The 27365-nt window shown below is 37.7% G+C and overlaps 1 protein-coding gene across 3 annotated transcripts; it reads left to right on the forward strand.

Moving 5' to 3' along the window:
• On the forward strand, positions 1–27051 carry AGTR1 (angiotensin II receptor type 1). 3 transcript variants are annotated; one of them, XM_071566735.1, is made up of 3 exons: positions 1–227; positions 4809–4926; positions 19220–27051. In XM_071566735.1, the coding sequence occupies exon 3, from the start codon at positions 19273–19275 to the stop codon at positions 20350–20352; it is 1080 nt and encodes a 359-aa protein (XP_071422836.1). In that variant the 5' UTR covers positions 1–227; positions 4809–4926; positions 19220–19272; the 3' UTR covers positions 20353–27051. The 3 variants fall into 3 exon arrangements, 2 of the variants coding, with proteins under 2 accessions (XP_071422836.1, XP_071422837.1); XR_011698775.1 differs by lacking the exons at positions 4809–4926; positions 19220–27051 and adding an exon at positions 1881–2440; XM_071566736.1 differs by lacking the exon at positions 4809–4926.
• The last annotated feature ends 314 nt before the right edge of the window (positions 27052–27365 follow it).

Consider the following 27365-nt stretch of genomic DNA (forward strand, 5'->3'; position numbering starts at 1 on the left):
GGCAACGGGCGAGCTGGGCTGTGCCGCAACGCCCCTCGCTATAAACGGAGGGGTCGCGCTCGGAGCAGGCGGAGCGGTGCGGCCAGGAGGGAGAGCGCTCGGAGACCAGCCCAGCCCAGCCCAGCCCAGCCCAGCAGAGCCCAACCCTGTCGAGCCGAGCCGAGTCCGGTGCGGTGCGAGCGCTGCCGGGGCTGAGCCGCCCCTCGCCCCGCGCTGCCCCAAGGCAGGTAAGCGCGAACCTCCCGCGGCTGCCGCGGGCGCGGAGCGGCCCCTGCGCGCTGTGTCCCGCACCTTCGCCCCCGGGGAAGGAGAGCTTGTGGCACAGCCTCCCACTGGATTTATACTTGGTTTAGATGGAGTTGGCACAGGAAGGCTTAGTCCCGGACACAACGCAGGCAACTTTAAACCCTGTGCCCTGGCTTGCCTTTCGAGGCCGGCTTGCTAAACCTGCAATACATAATTTAGGAGATGACTAAGTGTCCCACAGAAGTACAGCCGTGCCGTGTGTGAGCTGTCGTGTCTTGTCAGCAGTTTGAAGAGAAAGCAAAGGCACCCTTTGGCAGAAGACACGCTCAGAGCAGTAACTCCACTACCACACTATCACGGCTCATCCCATCAGCCTACAAAAAGCAGCCCTCTTACCTCTGGTCAAGATGAGATGAGCAATTAAATTTTTATTACTCTGCTGAAGATCATTATAGAAATTAATCAAAAATCACCAAAAGTGATGCTCATGATTTTTGAAACTCATGCAAACACTCCACTTTTTCAGTCTAGCAGGCAATGCAACTTTCACCAGTCAACAGGTTTCATCAAAATTGCGTACCATGCACTCTCCATAACCAGATTTATCCTTTTTCTTCAGGAAAAAAAATGGAGAGATCTACAGCCAGAGATCAAAATAAGTTAAATGCTGTGTCTTTGTCCCCCCCCCCCCCCGCCTCCCCCCCCCCCCCCTTTTTTTTTTTCCTGGCATTGGCCATTTCCAAACTCCTGGATTCACCTTGGACTGGAGTTCTTCAACAAGTTCAGGTGAAATCCTGTTAAAACATGTTACCACTTCTTTACAGGCACAAGCCCTGTATTCTTCTAAGTAAGTCAATTGGTGTATCAATAGCTGAGACAGTCAATCAGATCACAATGTGTACAAGCAGTACAATTGCAGCATTCAGGTAAACCTAAATCTATATTTCTGCAAAGCCCCTAGAATGAATGAGATGTATGGCAATTAGCAACAGCAGGATTCTGCCCAGGGCATGTGATAGTTCTCTGTAAATTTCTATCCCTTCCAAAAGTAGCAGTACTCATTTTGATTTTGTTGTGTTGCATAGATTGGGACAAGCTAGTACATGGGCTCAGTAAAATCACAAGGGTGAAAAGAGATTTTTTGTTTAGGGGAAGCATCTTCTCTTTTCACTTGCAGAGCTAACATGATTAGATTTTTGTCTGAGTAGGAGGATTAAGTGTGGCCTGAAGCAGGTAATTACCATGATGATGTAGAAAGGCTCTTTTAGGTCTGTTTTAGTGTCAGGCAAATGTTTCATACTCCTGACTATGGCAGTCAATTTTGCTTTATGTCGCCATAATCTTTTAAATTACAGAACCTTTCAAAAATATGAAGTGCATACAAATTATGGTTTTGCTCATGTATCAAGAATTTCAGATATACACCTTTTGAGCAGGAACATGGTGTCTCTGTACACTTTGCCTCTCTACAGTGTGAACTACTAACAGAGAAAAATCAGTTATGATTATTGAGTGTCTCCTAGTGTATGTTGCTAAACTGAGAAATCAGAGTGGTCCTGTATGATTAAGAGAAGTCACATTTATCATTAAATTTGAGTACAGCTGGTTTCATTCTCCCCTTACTTTTGTCATAGTAATACATGGAAATGGACTTAATTTTCACTCTGGAGGAGAGCAGAAGTGCACCTGTTTCTGATGGTGTAAGGTGTCCTGCCTTCCTGCTTCGAAAGAGTACCTTGCTTGGGTTGGACAGCATGTGAAAATTGCAGCTAGAAGTTACCGGTTTAAAAGGCAGCAAATATCAACCTGAAATGCCAGTAACCACAGCACTGCAGAAGTGAGGAGAGTGCTGCCTTTCAGCTTCAAACATCTCAACTCAACAACCTGATTTTTACAGTCTTCTTAGAACAAGAAGATTTATGATTGTATTTGTGTTACCTGTAGAATGAATAATATTATCTTTAATTGTATTAAATATTGGAAAAGGTATCTCATTTCATTATTTGCTGTACTGTAAAAACAGAGGCAGATGCAGAATGTAAACATGGTGATTTATTTACACTTTCTAGAAATGTATGGACTGACATGGAAATAAGTGCCAGAGCTAATTCCCGTTAAAAAACTATTTCAGATAATGGGCACTGCATTTTTGTACTTCTAAGTCTTCTGCAGTGTGGTAGTTTTATGCTCTCTGTTTGTTAAAGAAGTATACTTAGATAGTCCTTTTCTCTGACACTGCCTATTGTTCTTTACCACAGTCACAATAATTAATAGGGTAATTTAAAATTACATAAGTTACAAACCCTCATTACACTGTCCTAGTTTAAATCTTGTATACATAAAGGTATGAGTTGAAAATATTTTAAGCCATCATACATTACTCCAGTTTGCTCACTACCTTTCCTTTTCCTGTGGACCTTCATGCATTCCAGAAGCTACTAATGTCACCAGCATTATTCATAATCTCTCCTGTGGCTATTACTGCCCAAACTTTAGGGCTCCTAATCACACTGTGAGAAGCACCTAATTGTTTGAGTGGTTGGCATTTATCTGTTCCCTGTACATCAAGTCTCCTTTTCTACCTGTGTGAGTTCATAAAAGGTCATGTTTGGTCGTGATTTGGTTAGAGAACATGGGTATTTATGCGTTACTTTAGTCAAAATCTATGTCCGACTTGTGTAACAGGGTTAACCTTGTGCTTTTTTTTAGCTGAATGTAGTGGTTCTTTCCCAGGAGACCACCTGAACAAGAGGAGAAATCAACTGAAATTTAATTTGGATATGTTATATATAATGCTGAGAAATGGGAAAATGTGTTATCAAGATTCATTGGTCTACAAAAAGATCAGCTTAGATTGTATATTAGACACAGGAAGGAAAGTGGACAAGTCAGGGGAGGGATGGTGGACAGCAAAGCCAAATATACTCCTCATCTGTTTCTGATAGTAATGCTGGCAACACAGCAGCCATCAGCTCTCCATAAAGAGAAGCATAAGCTGGGAATCTTTTCAGAGCTGCAAGCATGGTAAGATTGAGAGTTTACAGCTGGTAGGACTGGGTGATGGTATAGCCTGGCCACTACAGGCCCAAAACAGTCCACTTGTACTGTAGTAGGCTCTATTATGTGTTTAGCTAAACCTCTAGCCTTTGGATAATCTTGGTTCAGTTTTCAAACCTTCTCTAACTTACTACCAATGTTTGTGCCTCATGCTCTCAGTTGTGCAACAATTCCATCAGAAATGTTGTGACACAGATGGTGTGTTTCACCTTGTGTTCCTCCCAAATATTAATTAAGAATTCTGAGGTATTCTTGGATAGCAGTTCAGATTTTTAGTCCTAAGGGTGACTATGGTATTCTTAAGAGGTCAGTCTCTGCATATTAGGATCATGTTTGAGAACTTAGGCAAGCTAAAACGGTAGAACATCACAAAGAAAAGTATTCGGAAATCTCATGATTTTCTGAAAACAGAATGAAAACTGGATCACTTATGAAGAGAGTGGGGAAATGGAGGGAAGACTTACATTGTTCTTTTCACTATTGTAGGATTCGTTTCCACAACACCAAGAGAAATAAAGAGGTTGCTATTGCTGAGAACTGAACCTCAGCTACTTACCTGGAATTAACTTCTATTAAAAGTTAAAATTTTCGCATGTAAACACAAGGTGAATTCAAATACATTGGAGAGTTTGAGTAGGTGGCAACCTAATATACATTTAGAGTTTAAAGATGTACAGACCTCATGAGGCCAAATCATTGCAGCCTGAAGAACAGAAAGGCTCCAGCAAAACTATTTTCAGTGCAATTGCAGCTGTATATAAGAAAGTTACTAATCACAGTATCATTTTCTGTCTCCTTCTTCTGATCCTAAACACCCTGCAGTGAAAAGCAAGCCAGTAAGCTTTTGTTAATGACAGTGTTTCTTTTAGATCCCTTTCCAGCACTAAATTTTTCTCTTAAGGTCACTTTTACCAATAGACAGTGCACTTCCATTTAGAGCACTCATAGCATGTTCTGTACCATCTTCCAAAACTTACCCTTCACAAACAAAAAAAAATAATAATTGCCAGATGTACCCTAGAAGACTATTTGTCACTTTTGAACATTTTGGGGAATTTAACAAATTGGACAAACAAAAGGGGTTGTGATACTTGCACTTATTTTTTGACCTCAGCTGTAACAAACAAATGAAAAGAGGTTATCTTGACTGTGATTGTAGAGAAAGCACAAATGAAATAGACTTGCTGGGCTAATCATTTATGGTCTTCAGATAAATGAAGGATTATACTAAAATAGCTCTGAGCTTTCAAGTGAATTGCAAGTAAGGATGGGAAAATATCATTCTCCAAATGACATGCTGTTAGTATTCTCTGTTGCACCATTATGTGAAAGAACTACAGATTTGGGCTTGTCAGGTGTCCTTTACAATTTTCATTCCATTTGGGTTTTGTTTGATAGCAAAACTGTCCAGGTATTCACTATATAACAACACTAACTAGAATGCTTGGTTACTGTTTGTGGTGTTTATTACTTTTTATTGTAGTTGAGTAGCATTTCTCTTATAGGCACAGAAAAGGGGTAATAACTCAAGACAACCTCACAGCAGGAAAGTGAGATCAGATTGGCAATGCATCCGTGAGTGGCATGATTGAAGACAAGACAAAAAGCAGGCTGCAGCAAAAGGTAACTGGCAATATCTAAAGAAACTATTACTGAATTTGGGTAAGGTCAATATTTAGACAGTATTTCACTGCTTGAGGTGAAAGCTATAATTGGAGCTGTAGCCAGAAAAAAAGAATGATTTAATGAAACTCCTAATTTCAGTTAAATCACCTATTCCTTTCTTTACTTCTAGGTCATTCAGGTTTGTGAGTTACTGATACATCTTTGGCTAGTGGAATCTAATAATCAGTAGATGAAGTATAGGAACAGAAATAGAAAATAAAACAGTATTCCTGAATCCACTCCATTTTCTGAAAACAGAGGATACACTGAACAAGAGTACTGTGCCTCAGCTTTTCTAGCTCAGAGGGACCCATGCAAATAGTAAAACATTCCAGAAAACCACCAAACAGCTGTACTTTCATGTTTGGGGAACTTACACAAGGAGAAAAATACACTAGTTAGCTTCTTTAAAAATGTTCTGTTGGCAAGTGTCCTCCATTTAACCCTCCTTTAGCTTCAGCACAGCCTGGCCACAGCCTTTGCTTCAGGCAGGCAGTACATGATGTACAAAGATGCAGCTGGAGCTTGTTTCTTGAGAAATCATGCTTGCGCCTCCCAATCTAAATTTATAGGATGTATATTGCCTTTTCATCTTTTTCTTTATAAATTCCTATTTGTTGTCATATTTTCTGCTTCCTCCACTCATTCTTGTTGTCCAAGCCAAAAAGTTTATACAATTTTAATTTCTCCCCCATTCTATCATTGGAGTTGCTCAGGTTCTTGATGTACAACAGTCAGAAATTGAAGGCATGGGGAAAGAATCATCCTGTGGTTTCAAAGCAGGACTCTAGCTCTGCTGTTGAATTTCTGTTTTTATTGTTTTCCACTTGGTTTGGTGTTACCACAATCGGACAATTACAGTTTTTCTCAAATCAGGTGAAAAATATTTCTTTGCCTATGGGCTTCTTAAAAGAATACATGAAAGGAAAAGGACTCAAAAACATTTTACCCTTTCCAGGCTTCTATGCAGTTATGTTTCCTTGAGAACCAAGACTGCACTTCCTTGAGAATGCACCAATTCACAGCATCATGGCTTAAGCTCACTCCAGCTGTAACAGCTGCCTTTGTTTTGCTACCTCTGTGGCTGGTCCTCAGTACCCATGAGGAATGTCTCAGGACAGCAAAGAGAGTTCACCAATTAATTTTATTTCCAAAATAAAGCAATAAATTTTACTTTGGAAGAAAACAGGAAACAAGCTGTACAAATTTGGCAGAACATCTATTTTGGTATCATTCTATTAAATGTGCCACCTTCCAGACAAAGCACTAAGGATCATAGTAACTCGTTTTTCCATGGGGGATAATACCTTCCACAATGACATGGATTAAGGTGTCTGTGTTCGACCTTTCCTTCTCTTTGATTAACCCCCTAGCAACTCACTAGTCCAATTGACTTATACAAAAATCACAGATACATTACTTGTCTTTAGATCTGGCTTCTCAAATTTTTGTTCTAGTCCTTATAATGATCTGCCCTTAATAGGAGTTTGGTGCAAGTGAAAGCACAATTGGGCTACTATGTTTTCTCTGTTATACTTACTAACATCTACAATGATACTAACTTCTCTTAGGCTTAGCCGCATTACCATTTTAAAAGATTTTTTTGTCTGAATAAACTCTTGTACTTCGCCAGTTAATCATACTGGTTTTTTCCCTTTCTGCCTTTGGTTCCCTTTTTCTGACCCTAATGAGTGATTCATTAAGAAGCTTCCATGCTGATCCTTTGCTTTTAATCTTTTAACTTTTCCCTCCAGGCTGTTCCTAACATTCTCATTTAAGGAAGAAAAGTCTTTTCTGAGGGGTATTGCCGTTGTGTGATATTTTCCCACTGTAAGGATGTCTAAATTAATTATATAATAAGAAAGGTAATCAAGTGTCTCAGTCAGACACAGTGAACCAAATCCTATTACAGAGTGCCGAATGACATCTGGAAGACAAAGCTTCCTCTGAAATAAGTTGTCGAAATCTAACATCCATTTCCTCACACAGAAATCCACAATACATTTGCCTTTGCTTCTTCATTAAGATAAACACTATTTTTCAGCATGAAATCAAAAGGAAAAAAATGTTCAGTGCAAGGTTTGCTTTCCTCAGAGCCGTAACACTCACTTGAGGGAAATTATATGGAAATCAAAAGCATCGGTATTTGGAAATGTAGTGATAAAGCTTCCATATTAGTTGATTTAGTTACCCTGACAGAGACTTTAGTGACAGTGGTATGTCTGTGTCCACATAGACATGCTGCATCTGCACATGTGCATGTATTTCAGTTAATGTTTTCATTACTCAAAGCAAAAGATTCTTTTACTCATTTCAACCATATTGGTGAAAAGTAACAGGAATGGGATTCACTAGAAGGTTTTAGAGGGGGGAAAGTCTTTTTAGATAACAATATGCAACATGAGCTACTCTCAGCCAACTCATCTAATTTCCATTAGATTAGGGAGTGGAACACCTCTGTTTGACAGAAGTCCCTCCATTTCTGGAGTAGAAGCAGAGCATTTTAAGTGTTTCTTTTCTCTTCCTCTTTCTCACAGATTAGCCATTATTGCAGATGATGATAACTGTATTGCTCTGCACAATCCATTTCTAGAGCTTGTTATTAATTAATTTACACTTGCCTTCTGTATTTGGTGGGCGTGTTAGGGTGGAGAATAGTATTTAAAAATAAAAAGCATATCCTGCAGAAGGAGCTGCATATTAAGCCTGTAAAGGTCTTAGGTACACCCTGACCCCAGCCTGATAGGAAAATATTCTTTTGAGGATTACCGTATAGGTAAGGCTTCACACACATCAGAATGGTGCCATGCATGTCAAAATGTTATTGTTTTGCTGTACAACTTCAAGCAAATCTATTACGTAAGCTCTCTTGTGGCACTTTTTTTACTGTTTTACAAGTACAGAAAGGCAGTTCCTTGTACCAGAAAAGTAGCAGTAATGTTATTTTACCAACTTTGTTGCTCATCCTGTTATTATCTCACCTCTAACTAAGGAAAGTTGTTTAGGAGTGTAAACTGCATACATAATGTTAACTTTTGCCTCTGCATCTTCTGGCTGAACAGAAGACTCACATGACTCTGGAGAGTGGCAAATGACACTGTGGTTTCTAAATCAAGCAAACTCCCAGGACAAAGCAAGGAAGTCTCTATCTGGACTAACTGGAAGTTCCAGAAAGTCCTTTCACCTCCCGGCTTTGTCTACAAAGTTATTAGCTGTGCCCCCTACCCTTCTTCCTAGAAATGTCTATGCCTAGAGGAAACAACAGAAACTCCATTAAAAACATCACTTTTGGTAGATTTATACTAATAACACCACTAATTGAGTTGTGTCTTTCACAGTAAAGCTGTAAAACAGAAAAAGGCCAAAGACACAGAAAAATTCTTATCTCCCAGAAGTAGGTAATTTGGTTCATGCAGAAACAATTGCAGCTTTGGCCTTTCCATTCCATTTTATATTGTCATCTCTGCCAGTGACAGAGAAGGTGCTGACATTGATTGCATATTACTGTGAGCATGTCACTCATTCATTAACCATTTTAGAACATTATAATTTCTAATTTAGATGCATGGAATCCCTTTTTCTGCCAGATTATTGGCAACCACTAATATAACCAAGAATTTAAAATTACACAAATTTTACCTGGTTTTACCCAGAGGGTGGTAAGCATATACTTACTGACCTCACCTGGTATCTTTTCTTGGACTGGGTTGTAAAATCCTTCTTACAGCCTGTCCTTATCTGCCTATAGTGATTTGACTGGGATTTTTTTTCCTACCTCCCTTTTATTATACTTCTTTTCCATCCTTTAATGAGATACCTCATTTTACTGTTTTTACATTCTTAACAGAATTTAAGAGATGCTTTATCCTTTACCACAATTTTTTTCTTCCTGGACAAAAACATCAAAGCAGCCCAGGTTTCACAACTAGTACATTTCATTTCACACACATTACATGTCAGTACAGCTATCTATAATAAACCAAAAGATATAATCATTTACCTTTGTCGTGGACTCATCTCAGTTAGTAAAAGCTGAAAGTGTGGAGAAGAGTCTTGGTCGTGGGGAGCAGGAAGTCGAGAGGAGTGAACAGGGTACTCGTTGCTTCTCACAGTCACCTGTGGGAGTAGCACCATATTCCTGTAAAAGAAGAATCTGGGCTAGAGAAATTGCTCTGGCCAACAGCCATGTTAAGTGATCCACGTTTCTAATATTTTAGGTTTCAAATTAAAATACAGCAATGTGTTAGAATTTCATGTGCTGCAGAAACTGTGAGAAGGAGCCTATACATACACACATCCTCTTATGTCCTGGAGTCAGTGACAGGGTAACAGTTTGCAAACAAAGAATCCCCATGAGACACACTGGGGATTCTCCAGTTTGCACCAGGTTGCACCTAGAGCTGAAGCTAATGGCTTTAAATATTCAGATACTGTTAGAAACCATCAAAACAACAAGCTAATTGCCTAGATGTCTCTCTGTTCTGCTTAGAACATCATCTCTTCCTTGAACAGAATTAGCAGAGAAAGGCTCCGTCTTGCATTCCTAGCAATTTGTGGAAGAAATTCCCCTCAAAAGGCCACTTTCCAGGGCATAATTGCCTTCTACTGGACCAGGACAACCGTTGAGTAAGAAGGTCTGGACATGGAAACTTAACAATTCATTCAGTGTTGGATGCACAAATGTTCATTCCAGCAAGAAATAAAAATGACCAGAGATTGATACTCAAAACAGCACAGAAAAATGTCTTATAACCCCTTGTTAAGCTTTACATGCTTGAAATCACAGTAATATAATAGTATTTCTCCTACAAGCTGGGAAGGAAGAACAGTTGTTACTGCTATTTGTTGCACACTGAAGGAAGCACCCACGAGCTTCAGTGAAGAGGACCTTAAGGACAGATTGATACATGAAATGTCCAGAAAGTCACTGTGATTTTATATATGATCAGAGAGGAGGTGAGATACTTCGCTTATTGTATCTGATCTCTGTTGTTAGAAGTGGACATGACAAGGTTTGCTTTCATCAGTGCTTTTTATTTCAGTAAGTTTTTTTTCTCTCTTTCCTCTCCACAGCATTTTTAATATAAGGCTGAAACACAGATCTAAATCAAGCCCAGAATTAATGTACGTTCCCTTACTTCTCACATTGGAGGATTTCACAGTAGAAGCTTATAGTTCATTTCATGTGGAAACAGTGGTGCCAGTGGGTATTTTAAGTGTGTGGTTAGGTATCCAAAAACCACATTTGTGTAGGATGTGCAATGCTCTGTAATTAACAAACAAAAAAAACCCCAACCAAACAACCAAACAAACACACACACACAACTTTAAAACATCTTATTCCATGGAACTAAGATATCAGAATAGAAACTTAAAATTCATCAAATTATTTCACTCGCACTTAACAAATCTGAATTTGATTTCTCTCTTTTATTAAAAACAATCACATGGGGCACACTATATTTTATATAGGCAATTCCAACTGCAATAAGGGAAATGTGTTAATCCGTTCCTTTACTATCACTCAGAGAAAGTAAGTGTGCAGCATATAACCTTTCACAGCCCAAACTAATCTCATTTTTATTCGTTCTGGGACTTGATGGCTTAATTCTTGTTAACTATTGACTCTTTCAGGTACTTCCAAATACCCTAAAGATAATTCATAACCAGGCGTCAAATCTGAAGTTATAAACATGCAGTAAGACTTATATTTGTGCTAAATAGTACCTTATATTATGCTGTCATTCAAAAATCTTTTCATGTTAATGTTGAAAACTAGAAGTTCTAGTCCTACCTTGATCTGAAATAGCTTTATTTTTAATTTCCTGGCATCTAATGTGCAATAAATTATGTTATTAGCAATATGAGGAGATGACACATCCCTGAGAAGCAGACATTAGTTTAGCCTCCTGATTATTGATAATTTTTGTCTTCCAGAAGGATGTCAGTCTTCCTTTTTGGTAAAGCTAATGGCTAGAACAGAGGTGTGAAGATCCATGCTGGATTGATGATGGTAGTTAATGCTCTCATTTCAAAGCCTGAATATATATGTGTCTTCAAGCCTCTTTTAGAAAAAGAGGCAATTCTTTATCCTGTGATATAAACAAGGGAAGGGACTGACTCCTGCTATACCAATTAATTTTCATATTTTAAAAGTAGTTCAGCTATACATTTAGTAACTTAGATAAGGAAAAGGTGTTCTTCATTTCTGTCAAGACAGAGGAGCTGAGGTCACAGGAGACATTGAGATTTGTCTCTCTTCTCTTCTGAAGCTTAGCATTTTGATGTTTAGTTTTAGTTTGGTTCTGAAATAGAGTTTTACTTTATTTAATTATTATTTTAGTTTTAAGTTACTGCTTTCTGTATAATTTTATATTCACATCTTTTAAGGTTATATAATACCTAAGACATATTAAACACCACAGAGTTGGGCAACACATTCTTGCAGCCTTGGTCAAAGAAAGAAAATAGAGATTGCTCTGATGGATAAAAGTTAGAGTGCAGAAAATTAGGTAGAAAAGACTAAAAGATCTGGCGTATCATGTACAATGAAGTCAGAAGCAGTAATGTCTAAAACCATCACATCATTGATCTTCCATGAGAGATTAAGTACATTGCATGTTGACAGTGTTTTGGAGTACAGTTCTACATGTATTGAACCCAAGAATGTTTTCCCTCCCCTTAACAGTAGAGGAAACAAAATTATGTGTGTATAGAGGAAGCCAATGTTTACTTTGAAACCTAAAGCTAGGGAATTCTAAAAATGAAGCCTATAAACTAAAAGAATTACACTTACTCTTTTGGCTAACTATGATGAGTACCCTGTGATCTGTCAGTGAACAAATTTTGTACTAAAACCCCTTAATCATTGCTATGCTAGCATTTGCTAACCAACCAAATTCTAGTAAGATTGAGAAACTCTAGTGAAGTTGAGCAATCTTTTCTTGGCATTAATATCTGCAAGTAAAATTTTATAGAAATATGTACATCAGGATTTCCCAACTTCTTGGAAAAAGCCCCCATACACGAGGATGGAATGGGTATAGTCAGCTTTGTCCAAAGGGCTAAGTAGCAGGAAGAAGTATTTCCAGTGTTTCTGGACTCTCTAAGTACCATATGCAAACAATAGTCCAATCTTCCCCTGCTGCTGCAACTGCTCACATTATAACAGTGTGTTACTACACTGTCAGCTGTTAAAAAGAGCAGAAGAATTGTCACATATTGCACTGCTGTATATTAGCATTTGATGTCCCAAAGATGTACTAGGAAGATTTTATTCACTACTCCACAGCCCCATAAATTACGGGTTTAGAAGTGGTCCTTCAGTTACGCCAATTTTTGCCACATCCATTTCTAACACGAAGTGCATAAGTATGTAAGATTGGATTTCTTCATTCTTTGTTTTAAAACTAAGCAACTTCTTGATGGCTTTCTATCTTTCTATATAACTTCTATTCTCTCTAAGTGCTCCTATTTTTAGCAGCTTCGAGATATAAACAGTGTATGCTTGTACCCAAACATCCCTTAAGTGTGTAGAGATACAGTGACACTGTGTAACCCCTTGGACATAAATACAGGACAAGACACCAATCAGTCTTACTTATCTGGCTCAGAACCACACAGCAAATTTTTGGTTCTAATTTGCTCATTATTATTTTCAGTAAAACAAATGTCATTGTAACATTAGCAACCTTTCTTCTCTATCTGAATGTAAAGCTGTTTGCCTTTACTAGCATTGGGAAACTATTTAGGTAAATTAATAATTTGAAGCAGAATAACACCATCACACACTGACAAACCCCAATGTATTAGTAAAAGTGAGGGTGAGAGATGGTGTAAAAAGTGTTCAATATGCTTTACAGTTTCAAATTATTAAATTACTTGCAAGTCATGAAATAGGCACACCATTTGGATAACAAAATGTATAGCCTCATATTACCTTTCAATTTCCAAAAATCCCTTACATTGTTTAAAAAAAAAAAAAGGTAGTTCTGAAGTGTCAGTTGAAATAATAAAATATTTTCCTTCAAAACTGACTGTTATTTACAACATGCCTAGTTAGTTTTAAAATAATTTTTTAGTCGAATGAGTAGGTGTCACTATTTTTCCATCTGCCTTGTTAAAGTCAACTGTACTTTTAGTCTCTTTGAAAATATTTCTAATGAGGCTCAAAAACTTTAGAGAGTTTAAGATGCATATGTCTTTGAAAAAATAAAATATCCGGATTTTATTCTGTGACTTACAAGTTCAAGAACTGGACTAAAGGTTAGCAAAAGCTGGAATGTGTTAGAATAGAGGACATTAGATAAAAGCCAATAGATAGTAAAATAAACTGAAAGTGGTTGACTCTGGTACATTATATTTACATAAATGGAATAGTTCAGTGATGGGTTTTTGCATTTTGACTGCATCCTAAGTAGTCTTGAGAAAAAGGAGTATTTTGAAAAGTGATGGCACTCAAGTATAAAATACAGCAATTCTCTTATTTAAAAATAGGAAATACAGACCTCTAGTGGTTGAAATTGTATTATATGAGTTAAACTTCAAAGCAGTTTAAATGTCACTGTGCTTAACTATGTTACTTTCCTTTGCATTTTCCTCACCCATAATCATTCAAAATCACACCCCGCTCCCCAATCCTGCTGTTCAGACATTCCACAAAGATTGATCTTTCCCAGAGGAAAAAGCCCCTTCATCTGTCCTTTTTTTCACATAATTTTATGGCTGAAACTGAGTAGTTGAAAGATACTTGGGAAGTCAAGGGAAAATTAATGAGAGTGGTCTATGAGAACAAACCGAAGAGAGATGTTGATTCTTTTCAGAATAAATTCTGAAGCCATCATGCAGAAGGACAGACTCCTTTGAAGTACGCCAGAGGAAATAAATACAGAGTTCTTACAGGGAAGGTCAGAGTACATAAACAATTCACATTTACAAGGTAACAGTAACTAGTCCTCTGCTAGCACAAAATAAGTAATAAGCAATTTAGGTTTTGATGTTACAGAAGAACCAGATCCTAGAAGGATCACATGGAGTTTATTTTCCATCTCTGTAGGGCTAGCACAAGGGAAGCAGCCCAACTTCTGCTCTTTCAAGGGGAAAGCACAAAGAATCCAAATATAAATTAAGAGTATTACAAAGAAAAATACTTTTAAATCATTTTAAAAAGCAAACACCACAAAATTAACAGCAATTTCAACAGACTGGCAGCTGCCTTGTGGACGAGAACAGCTGTTAAATGAAAATTCGTCGGCCAGTACAAGGTCCTGCAAGTTCTGTTTTTTCTCGTGTCAGACCACCTCCTGATTCAAAACTGCAAAAGCAACATACACCTTGACAGCCACTAACTCAGGTCTTCTGAGGTTTGCTTTGTGTTCTTGGTGTTCATGAACTAATGTACAGTGTCTGGTGCTGCACTGTCCTTTCCATTAATATTTTGATTTATTGTGATTTACCACCAAGTCAGATGGTGACCCCTGTGGAAGATGGTGGCAGTGATGATGAGAGCACACTGTAGTGCCACCATAGTTTGAATTACATACCTTTGCTTGCATTTCTTTCCCTTCACAATTCACTTATCAGCTCTGGATTAAAAATATTTAGGAAAGCCATGAGTGGGAAAAACAGACTGTTAGAACTAGCAAAAGAAATAAGATCTGGGAGAAAGGTAAGCCTGTGACTTCACAATGGTACTGCTCAAGAACTCTAGGAAAGCAGAGAAGATGCTGAAGTATGTGTATGAATTAGAAATAGCTATTTTCACTAAGGCCATGAGAATAAAGCAGGGTTTGTGCTGGATAGGAAAAAACCCCAAAACCAAAAAGACTGTGTAATAAAGCATGTGTAATTGTCATTACTTTCTCAGCAATTAGAAAAATGAGAGAGAATAAATTACAAAAGGGGGGACTAAACTCTCAAGATAAGGGAAAAAAAGTTTATGCCACCAGAAAGAAATAAACATAGCTAATATACCAAACATATTGTTCCAAACATTTTTCATTCTCTCTTCTCCCTGTGCAATAATTTCATATAAAAATAGAATGCAGCATCCTCTTAAACACGGAAATATCTTCTCATTTGTAGGAAAAGCAAATAACCCACCTACAGTCAGAAGGAAAAAAGCTTACATTACCTGATGATAAGGTGACTAAACTGTGGCAGGGTTGGTTAGCCTGCGTTTATTTAGTCTCTATCAAAGCAAATATCAATAACACATTTCTGTTTAAAATCTGACTTGGGACACCTGCTTACCTATTTATAGCTGATGAAGTTCTCACAGAAAGCCACAGTCAGTACTGTCTTATCTTTCAGTAGGCAAAGAGCTGTTTACCTTACATGAGCCCAGCATTCCCTGTTTCCACAGGCAGTTTAATTAGGATGCATGTTCACCCAACAGAAGCAATGAGTGGAGTGGTAAATAATAGTTGGTAGAGCAGTCTGAAGCATTTCGTTATAAGTGACTTACTGTAATCATTGTAATTAAAAAGATAAAAGGTCAAACAGGACAGTAACATACAACAGGGGTTTGCTGCTCACCAGATAATTTGTTTGAGGTTGATGTCACCACACCACTCACAGTCATATCAGTTCCATCCTCTTAGAAAAAGGTCCTTGTGTTTCAGTCTTAAAACGATCTAATTATCATTATGTTAACACAGGTCATTTGAAATATTTTACATGAAATTATCAATGTACACAATTTCAATACTTGCACTTAACTGGCCAGTGGTTTAACCTGCTCTGGTGAATTCTGGCAGCATAAGGCTGTACCAGCCATCTATTTCTGTAACAATTTTAAAGAACCTACAGTTCCTTCCATGTAGAAGTATCTGCTTTGCATAAAATGTATACCATGATCCTGGGACAAAGAGAGGAACTGTGACAAGTGAGAATAACAGGAAAAGTGATGGTGGTATGGAAAAGAAATCATTGTCTGTAGGGAATTCACAGGACCACTGCAGCCCTCTCACCACTCAGCACTGCCATAGGCCTATTCCTTCCAAAACAAACTACCTTCTCCTATACTGAAGCTTTTTCTAATGCTCCGAAGTTACAGTTGTGCTCAAGGAAGCAGATCTACCTGATGCTATCTCTGAAACTTTAGAACTTCCAGGCAATTTAAAAATTTAGGTTGGGATTAGCAGTGCCTTCCTTACCGTCCTTCAAATGTAAGGCTCCTATGAGGTTCATTCTCACAGCAACATTCAAGCTGTTTTCAGATATACATATGGCTATCCATATGTGTTTCCCCCAAAACAACCACCTTATTTATTTCTGCTTCTCTTCCCTTTGCTGACAATAGGGATGGATTTATTTCATTTACTGACTGTAATTCCTTACTATATTTTAAAACTGGTAACTTACCAAACACATTATTTGCACAATGCCACTGATTATAGTGTTACACAAAAATCTTTAGTTCCAGAAGGGTTACAGTCTTATACAACTAGACTGAGGTATCATACTATTTCTTGACCAAATTCCTGATTCTTCATGAGAGTTGTTCTGCCTTTTTTACATCCCAAGAACTCCAGAATAAGCTCAGGGAATTCAATACCTCAGAGTGCCAGACATAAGTTTCCCACCTCCGTTATTTTTTGGTTTATTTTAACACATTTCTGAAAATGTAATATAATCACTGTTGCACTTCCTTGAAAGAACATATGCTATTAATTAATATCAGCTAAAGCTACTACTGACATGAAACAGCACAGGTCAACATGTGGGTAGAAAAGGGTAATTGGAAGCAAAACAATACGCTACTGAAGGGATGTATGAAGCAACCATGGGAAAATTGCCCTGACATCTGCCATTGCACAGAATCAACCCCATCAAACAGGGAACATTCACCATCAGCTACCTTTGTCTTAGACACTGAATCTGTCACTTAGAACACACAGAGTGGGATGTTCTTGCCAAAATGTACCAGTGACTGGTCAGTCTAGTCCCAGATAAAGGTCTTGCTCAGCCTTAACTGGGCCCTGATCTACTTTATTGCAAGTTAAACTTGCAGTGGTGATTTCTGGAGTAGAAACTTCACTACAGTTTCTAACTGCAGAGTTCTGGGCTGTAATTTTCGTGGGTACATAAGTGAGTGAAGCCTGTAAGTGACCACACAGCACCAGCATGTAGCTGGGACAGGTCCAATATTGCCAGACCTTGATGTTCCAGGATATATCGGTTATTGTCAAATAACTTTTTCTTTCTTGGAATCTTTCACAACCAGGGGAAGAGATAAGAGAATTTATCTTGAAATCTTTTTATTGTGCTTTCCATGTCCTAGGGTGGCCTGACCTTCTGCAGAGACAAACACAATGTATTCAAGATTTGGCACAGTTTGAAAGCCAAATTTTGCTCAGCCTGTACTATAGTGCCACATATGCAGAGAAAGATATGCCTTTTATGTGTTATCCCTATTTGCTTGACTTTTTAATTTCTTAAACAGGGCAAAAATAGCTGATTCACAGAATGAGATGAAGATACTGGGAAGTGTTGGATGGCACAACTTAACAAAGGATTTGCTGGTTGCATTTTAATAGATATTCCAAATTTTATAGAATTAATCAAGAACCTAAATCTTGGAATTATCCTGCTACCTTATTCATGCAAACATATAAAAGAACAAGAGCTAAGACAGAGAAATAACAAGTCTTTTAAAATCTAACAGAACCAAAGAGTGACCTCACTCACAAGATGCTGCCTGCAATCCATATTCTGGGTTCAGTTCCCTAGGCTCCACCTTAGACTTACTCTGTGGGCTTTGCTGAAACATATCTATGCCTCACTTCCCCATTAAAAACACAATCCATTTGGAGTAAGGTTTGTCTTCCAACAAGAGCAAATCAAACACTAAACACAGTAGCATTCTGCACTAAACAGGAATGTCAGTGCTGAGTCACTCTAATGAACGGCTACCTCTGTAACAATACAGCCAGTGTGTCTATAATGATGGGCATCTCCTCTTTCTGAAAGCATCTGTACTGCCCCAGAGACTTAGGTGTCTGTTTATCTATAAAAGCGACTTACACTCATAAGGGTTTTGCTTGCTGTTTGGGCTTTGTTTTATTTTGTTTTTAAAGCCAAAATATTTCAGTTGATTTTGCTTGAAACAGCACAAGTTTGGTTTGGCTGACAGCTGTCAGGACCCTGCAAACAGCAGTTAACTCTGCAATAATAACTATCCAATTTTTTTATTTTATTTTTCCTAAAATATCCACTATGTTCATAGACTCTGGGAAATATTTAGTATCGGACTCAGTTACACCATATTACCTGCTTTCTAAAGTCATAAGTCATTAACAAGGAAATGATGCTTGCAGAACACACAGGTCCTGGCAAACCCAACAGGTACCATGTAAAGGATATTTCATACCATTGCTGTACCCTTAATATGGTCCAGAAATGCAACTTTAGCTCTTGGATACATAAATATGTCAGTAACTGAAGAAGTAATAGAAATTGTTGTTCCCCCTTGCACCCTCCTTAAACTCTTTGTAGAGTTATTAATGTGCAGTGGCTCAGAACATGTCTGGATTTTCATGGATTTTTTTTTTCTCTCTCTAGTTTTTAAAAAATGTAGTTCCAAGCCAGATGGGGAGCTAAGTAACCTCTGATTATTTCAGCTATTTATGGTGCAACAGACTACTAGGCTGTGTGGTTTTGTCTTTCTTGGTGATGTAAAAATTGTTTTAATGAACTAAGGCAATGTATAGCAAGAAATTTCTAGGTATTCACCTCAGAGATACAAATAAGTAACTAAACTTGCTTATTTTCTTAATTCATTACACTTTGTAGTAACATAATTAATTAGTCTTTAGAATGCTTAAGTTTGGTTTCTGAGATATTTGAATAAGTTTTCTCATTAGATATGTCACCTATTTATGGAAAGAAAATAACCTAAAGACTCCCCTGAATTTATAGTTATCAGCTTTTTTCAGTCTCTTACTATTTTTCACATATGTTCACTAACTGCTGTTATTTTAAATTGGAACTTTGTTAATTGAAAGTGGTTTGTTAGATTTCATTAATATTAAAATGTTCAGCTAAGTCCTAACATTCTTACCTATGTTTTATTCTGCAAAGTCTGTACCAAAATAGGAATTGGTTGAGAAAACACTTGAAGATGGCTTATTTTTCAGTTCGAAGACACTGACACGTTGTGTTAGACACAAGAATTTGACATTTAATTGAAACTTTTAAAAAATTTAATCCCTATCATGAATACTTCTTTCTTCCTCTTTTCCCCTCCTAGGTGTGAGCTTCATATTTTCTCCCAGAAACAAGGCTACAGCTGAAGAGATCAGGATGATACCCAATTACTCCACTGAAGAAACTGTTAAAAGGATCCATGTTGACTGTCCCGTTTCAGGGAGGCACAGTTACATCTACATTATGGTTCCCACCGTTTACAGCATCATTTTCATCATAGGCATATTTGGGAACAGCCTGGTTGTTATTGTCATTTACTGCTACATGAAGTTAAAAACAGTAGCCAGCATCTTTCTTCTAAACCTGGCATTGGCTGACTTGTGTTTTTTAATAACTCTGCCCCTCTGGGCAGCCTACACGGCCATGGAGTACCAGTGGCCTTTCGGCAACCTTTTGTGCAAGTTGGCATCAGCGGGGATCAGTTTCAACCTGTACGCCAGCGTGTTCCTGCTCACGTGCCTCAGCATCGACCGCTACCTGGCCATCGTCCACCCGGTGAAGTCCCGAATCCGCCGCACCATGTTTGTGGCCAGGATAACCTGCATTGCCATCTGGCTCCTCGCCGGCGTGGCCACTCTGCCTGTCGTTATTCACCGCAACATCTTCTTTGCTGAGAACTTGAACATGACCGTCTGCGGGTTTCGGTATGACAACAATAATACAACGCTCCGTGTCGGATTAGGTTTATCCAAAAATTTGCTGGGCTTTTTAATTCCGTTTCTCATCATATTAACAAGCTACACCTTAATTTGGAAGACCCTGAAGAAGGCATATCAAATTCAAAAAAATAAGACCAGAAATGACGATATTTTTAAGATGATTGTTGCGATAGTGTTTTTCTTCTTCTTTGCCTGGATTCCTCATCAAGTGTTCACTTTTCTGGACGTGTTAATTCAATTACATGTAATAACAGACTGCAAAATCACTGATATTGTGGACACAGCTATGCCCTTCACCATTTGTATCGCTTACTTTAACAACTGTCTGAATCCCTTTTTTTATGTTTTTTTTGGAAAGAACTTTAAAAAATACTTCCTTCAGCTAATAAAATACATTCCACCGAATGTCAGTGCACATCCAAGCCTAACAACAAAAATGAGCTCCCTCTCATACCGGCCACCAGAAAACATACGCTTGCACACTAAAAAGACTGCTGGGCCTTTTGACACCGATTGATGCATTTTGCAATATACTTGTTTTGAACAACCTTGTGTACAAAGCAGCAGGAATGACAAGCTTCATCTGCAGTCCTGAACATCACAGCTTACTGCTCATTGGAGATACATTAGATCATCTCAGAGCAATCACACTGTGAAGACTTAGCAGTGGCCTTTATCATGAAGAGGACTGCATGGGTTTCATTTTGTTTTTCTTTACTGAAAGCAACATAAATGGTGGACAGGAATGTTAGAGTTCCTGCCAGCATCCTGCTGTTTACTCAGAACTACAAAAGAAGGGTAAAGAAAACTCCTAGCTTAAGTTCAGAAGTGTTTTAAAAGGGAAAGGTTATATAAATTATATGAAATACAAAGAAGCTGTTTTGCATATGTGTGAGCTATTTTGCCCAATGAGTTGGTGGAGTTATGTTACTTGTTTTGTTCGTGATTTTTTACTTAAATAAATGTTCCTATTATCATATTTATAATATATTTTCAAATATATGCTATATATAGAGGCCCAATTTTAAACTCAAATGGAAATTTAAAGTTCTTGAAAGTGGTCTCATTCTGATTTATGCTACTATTTTTTTTATGGTAATTTTTTCATAATAATATATGCAATAAAATGCAGATTTATTTATTAAATATAGAGGAAATATATTTTTGAATTATATTTCTGCTCATACATTTCAAACATTGCTTCAGAAATGTACATTTATATCCCAGTGGGTATTTTTATAGTAGTTTAAAAAATAACTATATATGTGCACACACAAAATTGGGGTTCACTCAACATTCCCTCATGATAAGCCACACTGACTTTGAAGAACATTATATACAGAGGGAGTTGGCTCCATAGTCTTTATGAAGAAAAGTAAAATTCTGTATTTGAAAACATGAGCTCTGGGAAACAGCTAATCAAAAAACTTCAAACTACTTTTGTGTAAGAACCAGAGTGCTCAGTGAGAGAAATTGCCACCTACTGTCCAACTGTCAAATTTACTTAGTTTTTCAAATTTCTGCACGTTTAGTTAACTCACATTCTGATAAGCAAAAACATAACAATGCTTATGTATCAGCTTAATGCTTTTAGTCTCATCACAAAACATCCAAGATCAAACTTTCCTCTTGACTTTTGTGGAATTTCTCTTCATTTTTACAAAACTGTGCCTAGAATATTTGCTGCCTGTAGAACCCTTTTTTATGTGTATGAAACAAATTCAAATCTATGCTAGCATAAATCAGAACTAAAGTCTGGCTCAGGCTCTCAATACAAATGAGGGGGGAAGGCGATAAGCACTGTAGGAAGTTTCAACTAATGATATCCTCATATGTCATTTTTACCTCAAATAATGAGCTCCAGATAATATATATTCTTGGTTGATATCCATTTATTGTCTTTAAAGAAAAATGAATTCATAAATACTTCTTGACATTACAAAACTTAAGAAAAATTCCAAAACTTGACATATATCATGTGGACAATTGCATGACCCTTGAGAATTTGCAGTACTTATAATCTTCAAAATTATGTATCTAATGTGGCTTTGTCTCAAGTAGCAAGTGCTTGGAGTATCCATATTTTCTGATGAACGAAATCAAAACACAAGAAAAAAAGTTATTTCTGCAGTTTAATAATTTTTAAGGAAAAAGATTGGATTACAACAGGGTCTAGGAATCTTCCTGCTCTTTCATTCACTTATTTTAAGGAAGATTTTTTTCAGTTTTGCCTTTGTTCTTCCAGCTGCAAAATGGGAACAATGTCTATGTCTACTCATCATGTCACAAGGCACTGTGAGGAGTCACTAAAACTTCTAAAGCTGTATGTTAAAAAAATCCTCTTGCATTAAAGATTTAATTTAATTGCAATCTAGTACCTTGGAATGTGAAGCCTGAATGTGTCATTTAAAACATCACTAAAACATTATACAGGATATGTTATATTTAGCTTATACCTACCCTTACACGTGAGACACCTATTAATTTAAAATGAATGTGGCAACAACCCCATGCATTATCAGCAGCATCCAGAGCAGGGCCAGTGCTCCAACTCTCTGCAAGCTGACAAAGGACTGACAGAGCTTGCCATTTATCTGTATATTCTGTTCATGTACACACATGCACATGCTAAGCAGCATCGGCAGCTTCCCCAGGCAGAAGCATCTCTGTTCAGCCATAATTCTGTGTGCTGTGCTTGCCACCTGCTGGATGCAGCCACAAATATGATTTTCATCTCCAAAGTTATTATAGGGAGAGACAGCAACACTTCACTGCCATCTGATGGATCTGGAGATCCTTACCTGTGGCAAAACTCCTGCAGAAATTACATACAAACTTGTCCATCTGTGAGACAGTTAATTTCCTTGACAGGATCTAAGAAAGCATTTCCTCATCACCTGCCCACCCCTTTGGTCACTGAAACCCAGTGTCCCCAATGACCACGAAAAAGAGCTCATTTGCTAACTGTTGGTTGTATTACTAGAAGAGCCATCTCAAAGAGAAGAAATAAAAATCAAAGCCATTGGTTACTGATTTTGATCATTTCATGCCAGAGGCTGCATTTTTAAAAGGCCATGTGTTCTAAGCTGCTGGTGCCACCTGTGTATACTTATGTCACGGAAAAAAGCACGAGCTTGCACTTTTGGCTGGGTTGCTGCAGGAGAGGTAGGAAGGGATTGCAGCTGGTACGCTTTAAGGGCAAGACTGACCTTGTACCAATAGGCAAAGAAAGTGGAAGACAAAGCTGCTGTTAAATAATGCTGGGAAATTGTTCTTCTCACGATAGCAAAACTGTCATCAGCTGCCAAATACAAGAGATTCTAGTTTAGTGTTCCTCTAAAAGAAAAAAGGTAAATCAACAAATACTAAAAATTATCTAGAGAGAAATCTTTCCAGGAACTTGGGTAGCAAGAGGAACTGAACTTTTAGAGCACAGTTACTGTATAAAGCCACATTCTGCAGTTTCAGGCATCCCCACAACCCCCCAGACTGACAGCTAACAGAAGAGTTCCCATTTTCCTCAGGATACCCACACCACTTCCATCATCTATCCAGCTGCAACCAAGGCAGGTGCTGAGAAACACGTTGTTGCTGAGCCTAACACCCCCCTGTCCACCAGCGTGCTGAAAATGCTGTGCTGGACTCCTGTGCATAGAGAGCACAGGGAAGACAGAGGCAAGGATCTGGCCTTTGCTCTGGTCTCTTGGCCATGTAGTCCCTACTGAGGGGCAGGTAGGAGAAGGCCAAAATATCCTTTGAGTCAAGGAGGTACCCAGTGCCAACAGAGGAGGGAGTAAGATTTGGCTCTGCATGACTTTGCCATCTCTGTGGAACTCTGAGTTGAGCACTCTTAACATCAAAACAGAACTAGCTGTAGATGTTTAAGGACAAACTCCCACTGTCTTAAAGAACACAAAGTTAACTAAGATGCAATAGTATGCTGTTATTTTTAAAAGGAAGATCCACAGTGCTTTTCATTCTCAGCATAACTAGGGTAAAACAGTTTACAAACTCTTAGTCTATTCCTGTGCTCTCCTGTTGTAAGGAGCCAAGCCAGTACTCATGGGGACAGCATATAGCCCTAAATACAGGCATCACAACTCCTGCCACAATTACATTCTGTTGATTTATTTGAATGACCTTTCTTTCTTCTGAATAATTACTAAATCACATTTGACATGCACATGCGTAATATTTATTTCTATTATTGTGCAATAGTGCTTCATGTGACTCATGTTTCATGCTCTGCTCTCTACTTCCTTGCCCATTATATGCTTATCATAAATGATACTGTATAATCCACCCTAGTTAGCCCAAATTCCAACAAAACCATTACTGATACCATAGGGTTTAATCTGGTTTCTCACCTTAACAATGTCCTCATGTTTACATTGTTAGCCAAGAGGTTGCAGAGTAAGCACAAGGCCAAAAGTCCTTTACTTTACCAGCATTACTATTTAGGTGATAGTTTCCATTGTCTACTTGAAGTTGTGACAGCAGCAGAGAACACAGTAGGATTCCCAGGTTTTGTTTAGTTTTGCTTGAATAGCTTCAGTAAAGGTTAGTCTTACTGACCTGCTTTTTAAATACACTAAAGTGCAAGTATTTCAAGGGAGATGTTTGTCACTGAAAGATAAAACAAATACTTGGGAGGAGGCAGTAAGAGGACTAAAGCAGGGACTTCCTGATTTTGGAAATATTAAGTGTTAAATTTAAATATTTATTTTTGTTTTTGAAACAGATGGGGAGGAGAACACCAAAAAAAAAAAAAAAACTCTTTCAGCTCAGTAAAATCTTCCAAAAAGCTTTGAGAGGCTCTTTTTAAGTTTCTGAATAGCATCCTGCTCAGTGTGGAACATGTCAAACCATTCTTATGCCGCTAACAAGGTCAGGGTCTGCAGTTCTGCTCTTCTGCATCACGTTACAGGCTTGGCCAAATCATCATCCCACCAGTTGTGCACAGTGGAGTCTGCTCTGTCAGTCACCGAGTCCACCTCAACAGCGACCTCACAAGCAAGGCTGAACTAACAAACGCTCAGTGTTAACAGCAAAGCCATCAAGCTCATTGTCACCAGAGAGTTCTGCAGATGTGACTCAAGGGATGGGTGCAGACTACATCTGAGAACAGCATTGTGAGACCTTTTCAGTGGACCAGTGCCATGGCCTGCAGCTTTGTACTTGGCAATTTAATAACAAAACTAGGTATTATTTTCTTTTCAATATTTTTGTGCAGTTGTAATTTGTGAAGTGGTGGATGTTAATGCTTTCTGTTTCAATAGAGATGGTTTTATACTGTAGAAGTTTACTACAATTATATAACAACTTTTATTGTCCAAAGTATTACTAAAAACATACACATCATCAATAAATGTCTTTGTGAAAGCCACCTCTGCTGCTGTGTTAGGCTGCCCAAAGCAAAGAGCTATGTTTCTGTACTGTAAGTACTACATTATTGTCAGTGTACCTATAGCTTCATGTATATTTATATATCTCAGGCAATATCATCCTCACCAAAGTGTTTCTATTTAATGCCGTAATATTTTATACCACTACTCCTCATTCCTTTTAATCCAAATTCTAACCCAGCTCTCCCTAAAATCTTTGAGACAAACAGGTTATGTCTGCAATTCACAGTGGAAGGGATACCCATCTACCTCCAAAGTCACATGTAAAACAGCAGTTCAGTAATTAATTTCTGTTTCCCAGAACTGGCTGAGCTAATTAGGTTTCCTTGGAGTGGATGCTTAACAAATTGCTGTTTTTCCTACATACAGGTTAGAGTTTAAAGCCAAATTTAGGCTTAACCTTTTAGAAGCTAAATTGAATTTTAGGGGCAGATTTACCTAGAATATTGTGTTAAATACAAGATCACATTACATTATGAATAATGTCCCTGAAAAGCCAGACTCAGGCTGCCTATAGCTGAGTATTCAATGTAAATGTATCCACTTACTCAGAATACAAGCAGTACCACATTGTACAGTGGGAATAGGATGAGATTCCAGCATGAGAGGGGATTGGTGCCCATTCCACTTCATACTCTGTCTTAAAATGTCACACACTGGAAAAAATGAAAAAACAGTTAAAGGCTGGGCCTGTGAAATTCTTATAGCTTATCTACTGAATAATTTATTTTACATGTATTTTAATTATTCTTCAGCTTTATGGAATGGCAACTTTATGTACTGGCAGTGCTCTTAGGCTACAATCTAGCACAGGCCCTGGTGCAGAAGGAGAGACAGAGACACAATCCCTTGGAGCTTTACAGCCTAATCAGAGGTGAAAAATTTTTAGAATAGGATGGAAAGCAAAAACTGTTGCTGAACAAATACAAAACTGTGAAGATATTTCACCCTGCCATTAAGTATAATAATAATTAAAAAAACCGATGTTTTTTAAACCACAGCCAAGTAATTGAAAATAATAAATCAAAAAGAATAGAAAGTGCTAAAAGGTTTTATGTTAAGAGTGAGGAACAATCCTGCACATACATACAGAGAATTTCAAGCATCTCCAACTAATATTCTCAAGCAAATGCAAACTTAGCCATTTCTATGAAAATAAATGAATAACCAGAAACGTTTAATACAATAGTGCTATGCATATTTAATTTTGCAAACAACAATGAAGTACTAAAGGATCTAAAATAACTGTTTTCATAAATTTATATTATTTTTTTTTAAATTAATCTTTTATAAGGATGATATTTTGCACTGTAAAAAATCTCCAAGCATGATAAAAAATTGGAAATCACTCCTTCTGTACAAGAGCACCTATAAAGTGAGGCAATGTGTATGATTTGCAGAATATCTTTCAAAGACAGGCCATGAATAAATGAGATGAGATGAGATGAGATACAATGTCACCCACTAGAGTACTGTTAATGTTGAACCTGCATTTTTGATATTATTATTCTAAATAAAAATGTAAAGGAGCATGTAGAAAGGTGTGCTCTGTATACTAGCCTGTACTATACAGTGCTGTGTTTATGTGTTAAATTCAGAAAAAATTTATTTCTTGTGCTTTTTAATCTGCTTATCTACGATAGCTCTCTGTGCTGCCATCTGTAATTTCTACATGAGAGTAGACAGTAGATATACACCACTCTAATACCACCTTTTAGACAGGTTTCTCCCTAACATAACTGCAAAACAGTGAGCATTTTTCACAGACATCTGAATCAGACTTGTTGTATTTTGAAATACTGAAAATATTAAACAAGGCAAAATAACTTTAAAAAAGTGTCAGTTTAATTTAATCTTCACACCACATGGTTAGATTTTTTTTCTCCCAAGTTTTCTTTCTCATCAAACCTACAAGTAACTGTGTTTTTAGTTTTAACCCCCTTCACAGGCAGCAGAATCACATAAAAGTCTGACAAATACACTTGGTTCTAGAAAATTTACATTATCTGTACAGTTCATACTCCTAAAATTCTAAACTTGCACATTGATTTTATTTGAATCAGCAAAGTTTGTGATTTAATATCCTGTTAATTAATGACTTTAAAAATTTATTGGGAAAAATACA

The sequence above is a fragment of the Pithys albifrons genome, chromosome 11 (genome assembly GCF_047495875.1).
Source record: "Pithys albifrons albifrons isolate INPA30051 chromosome 11, PitAlb_v1, whole genome shotgun sequence".
Lineage (NCBI taxonomy): Eukaryota > Metazoa > Chordata > Aves > Passeriformes > Thamnophilidae > Pithys > Pithys albifrons.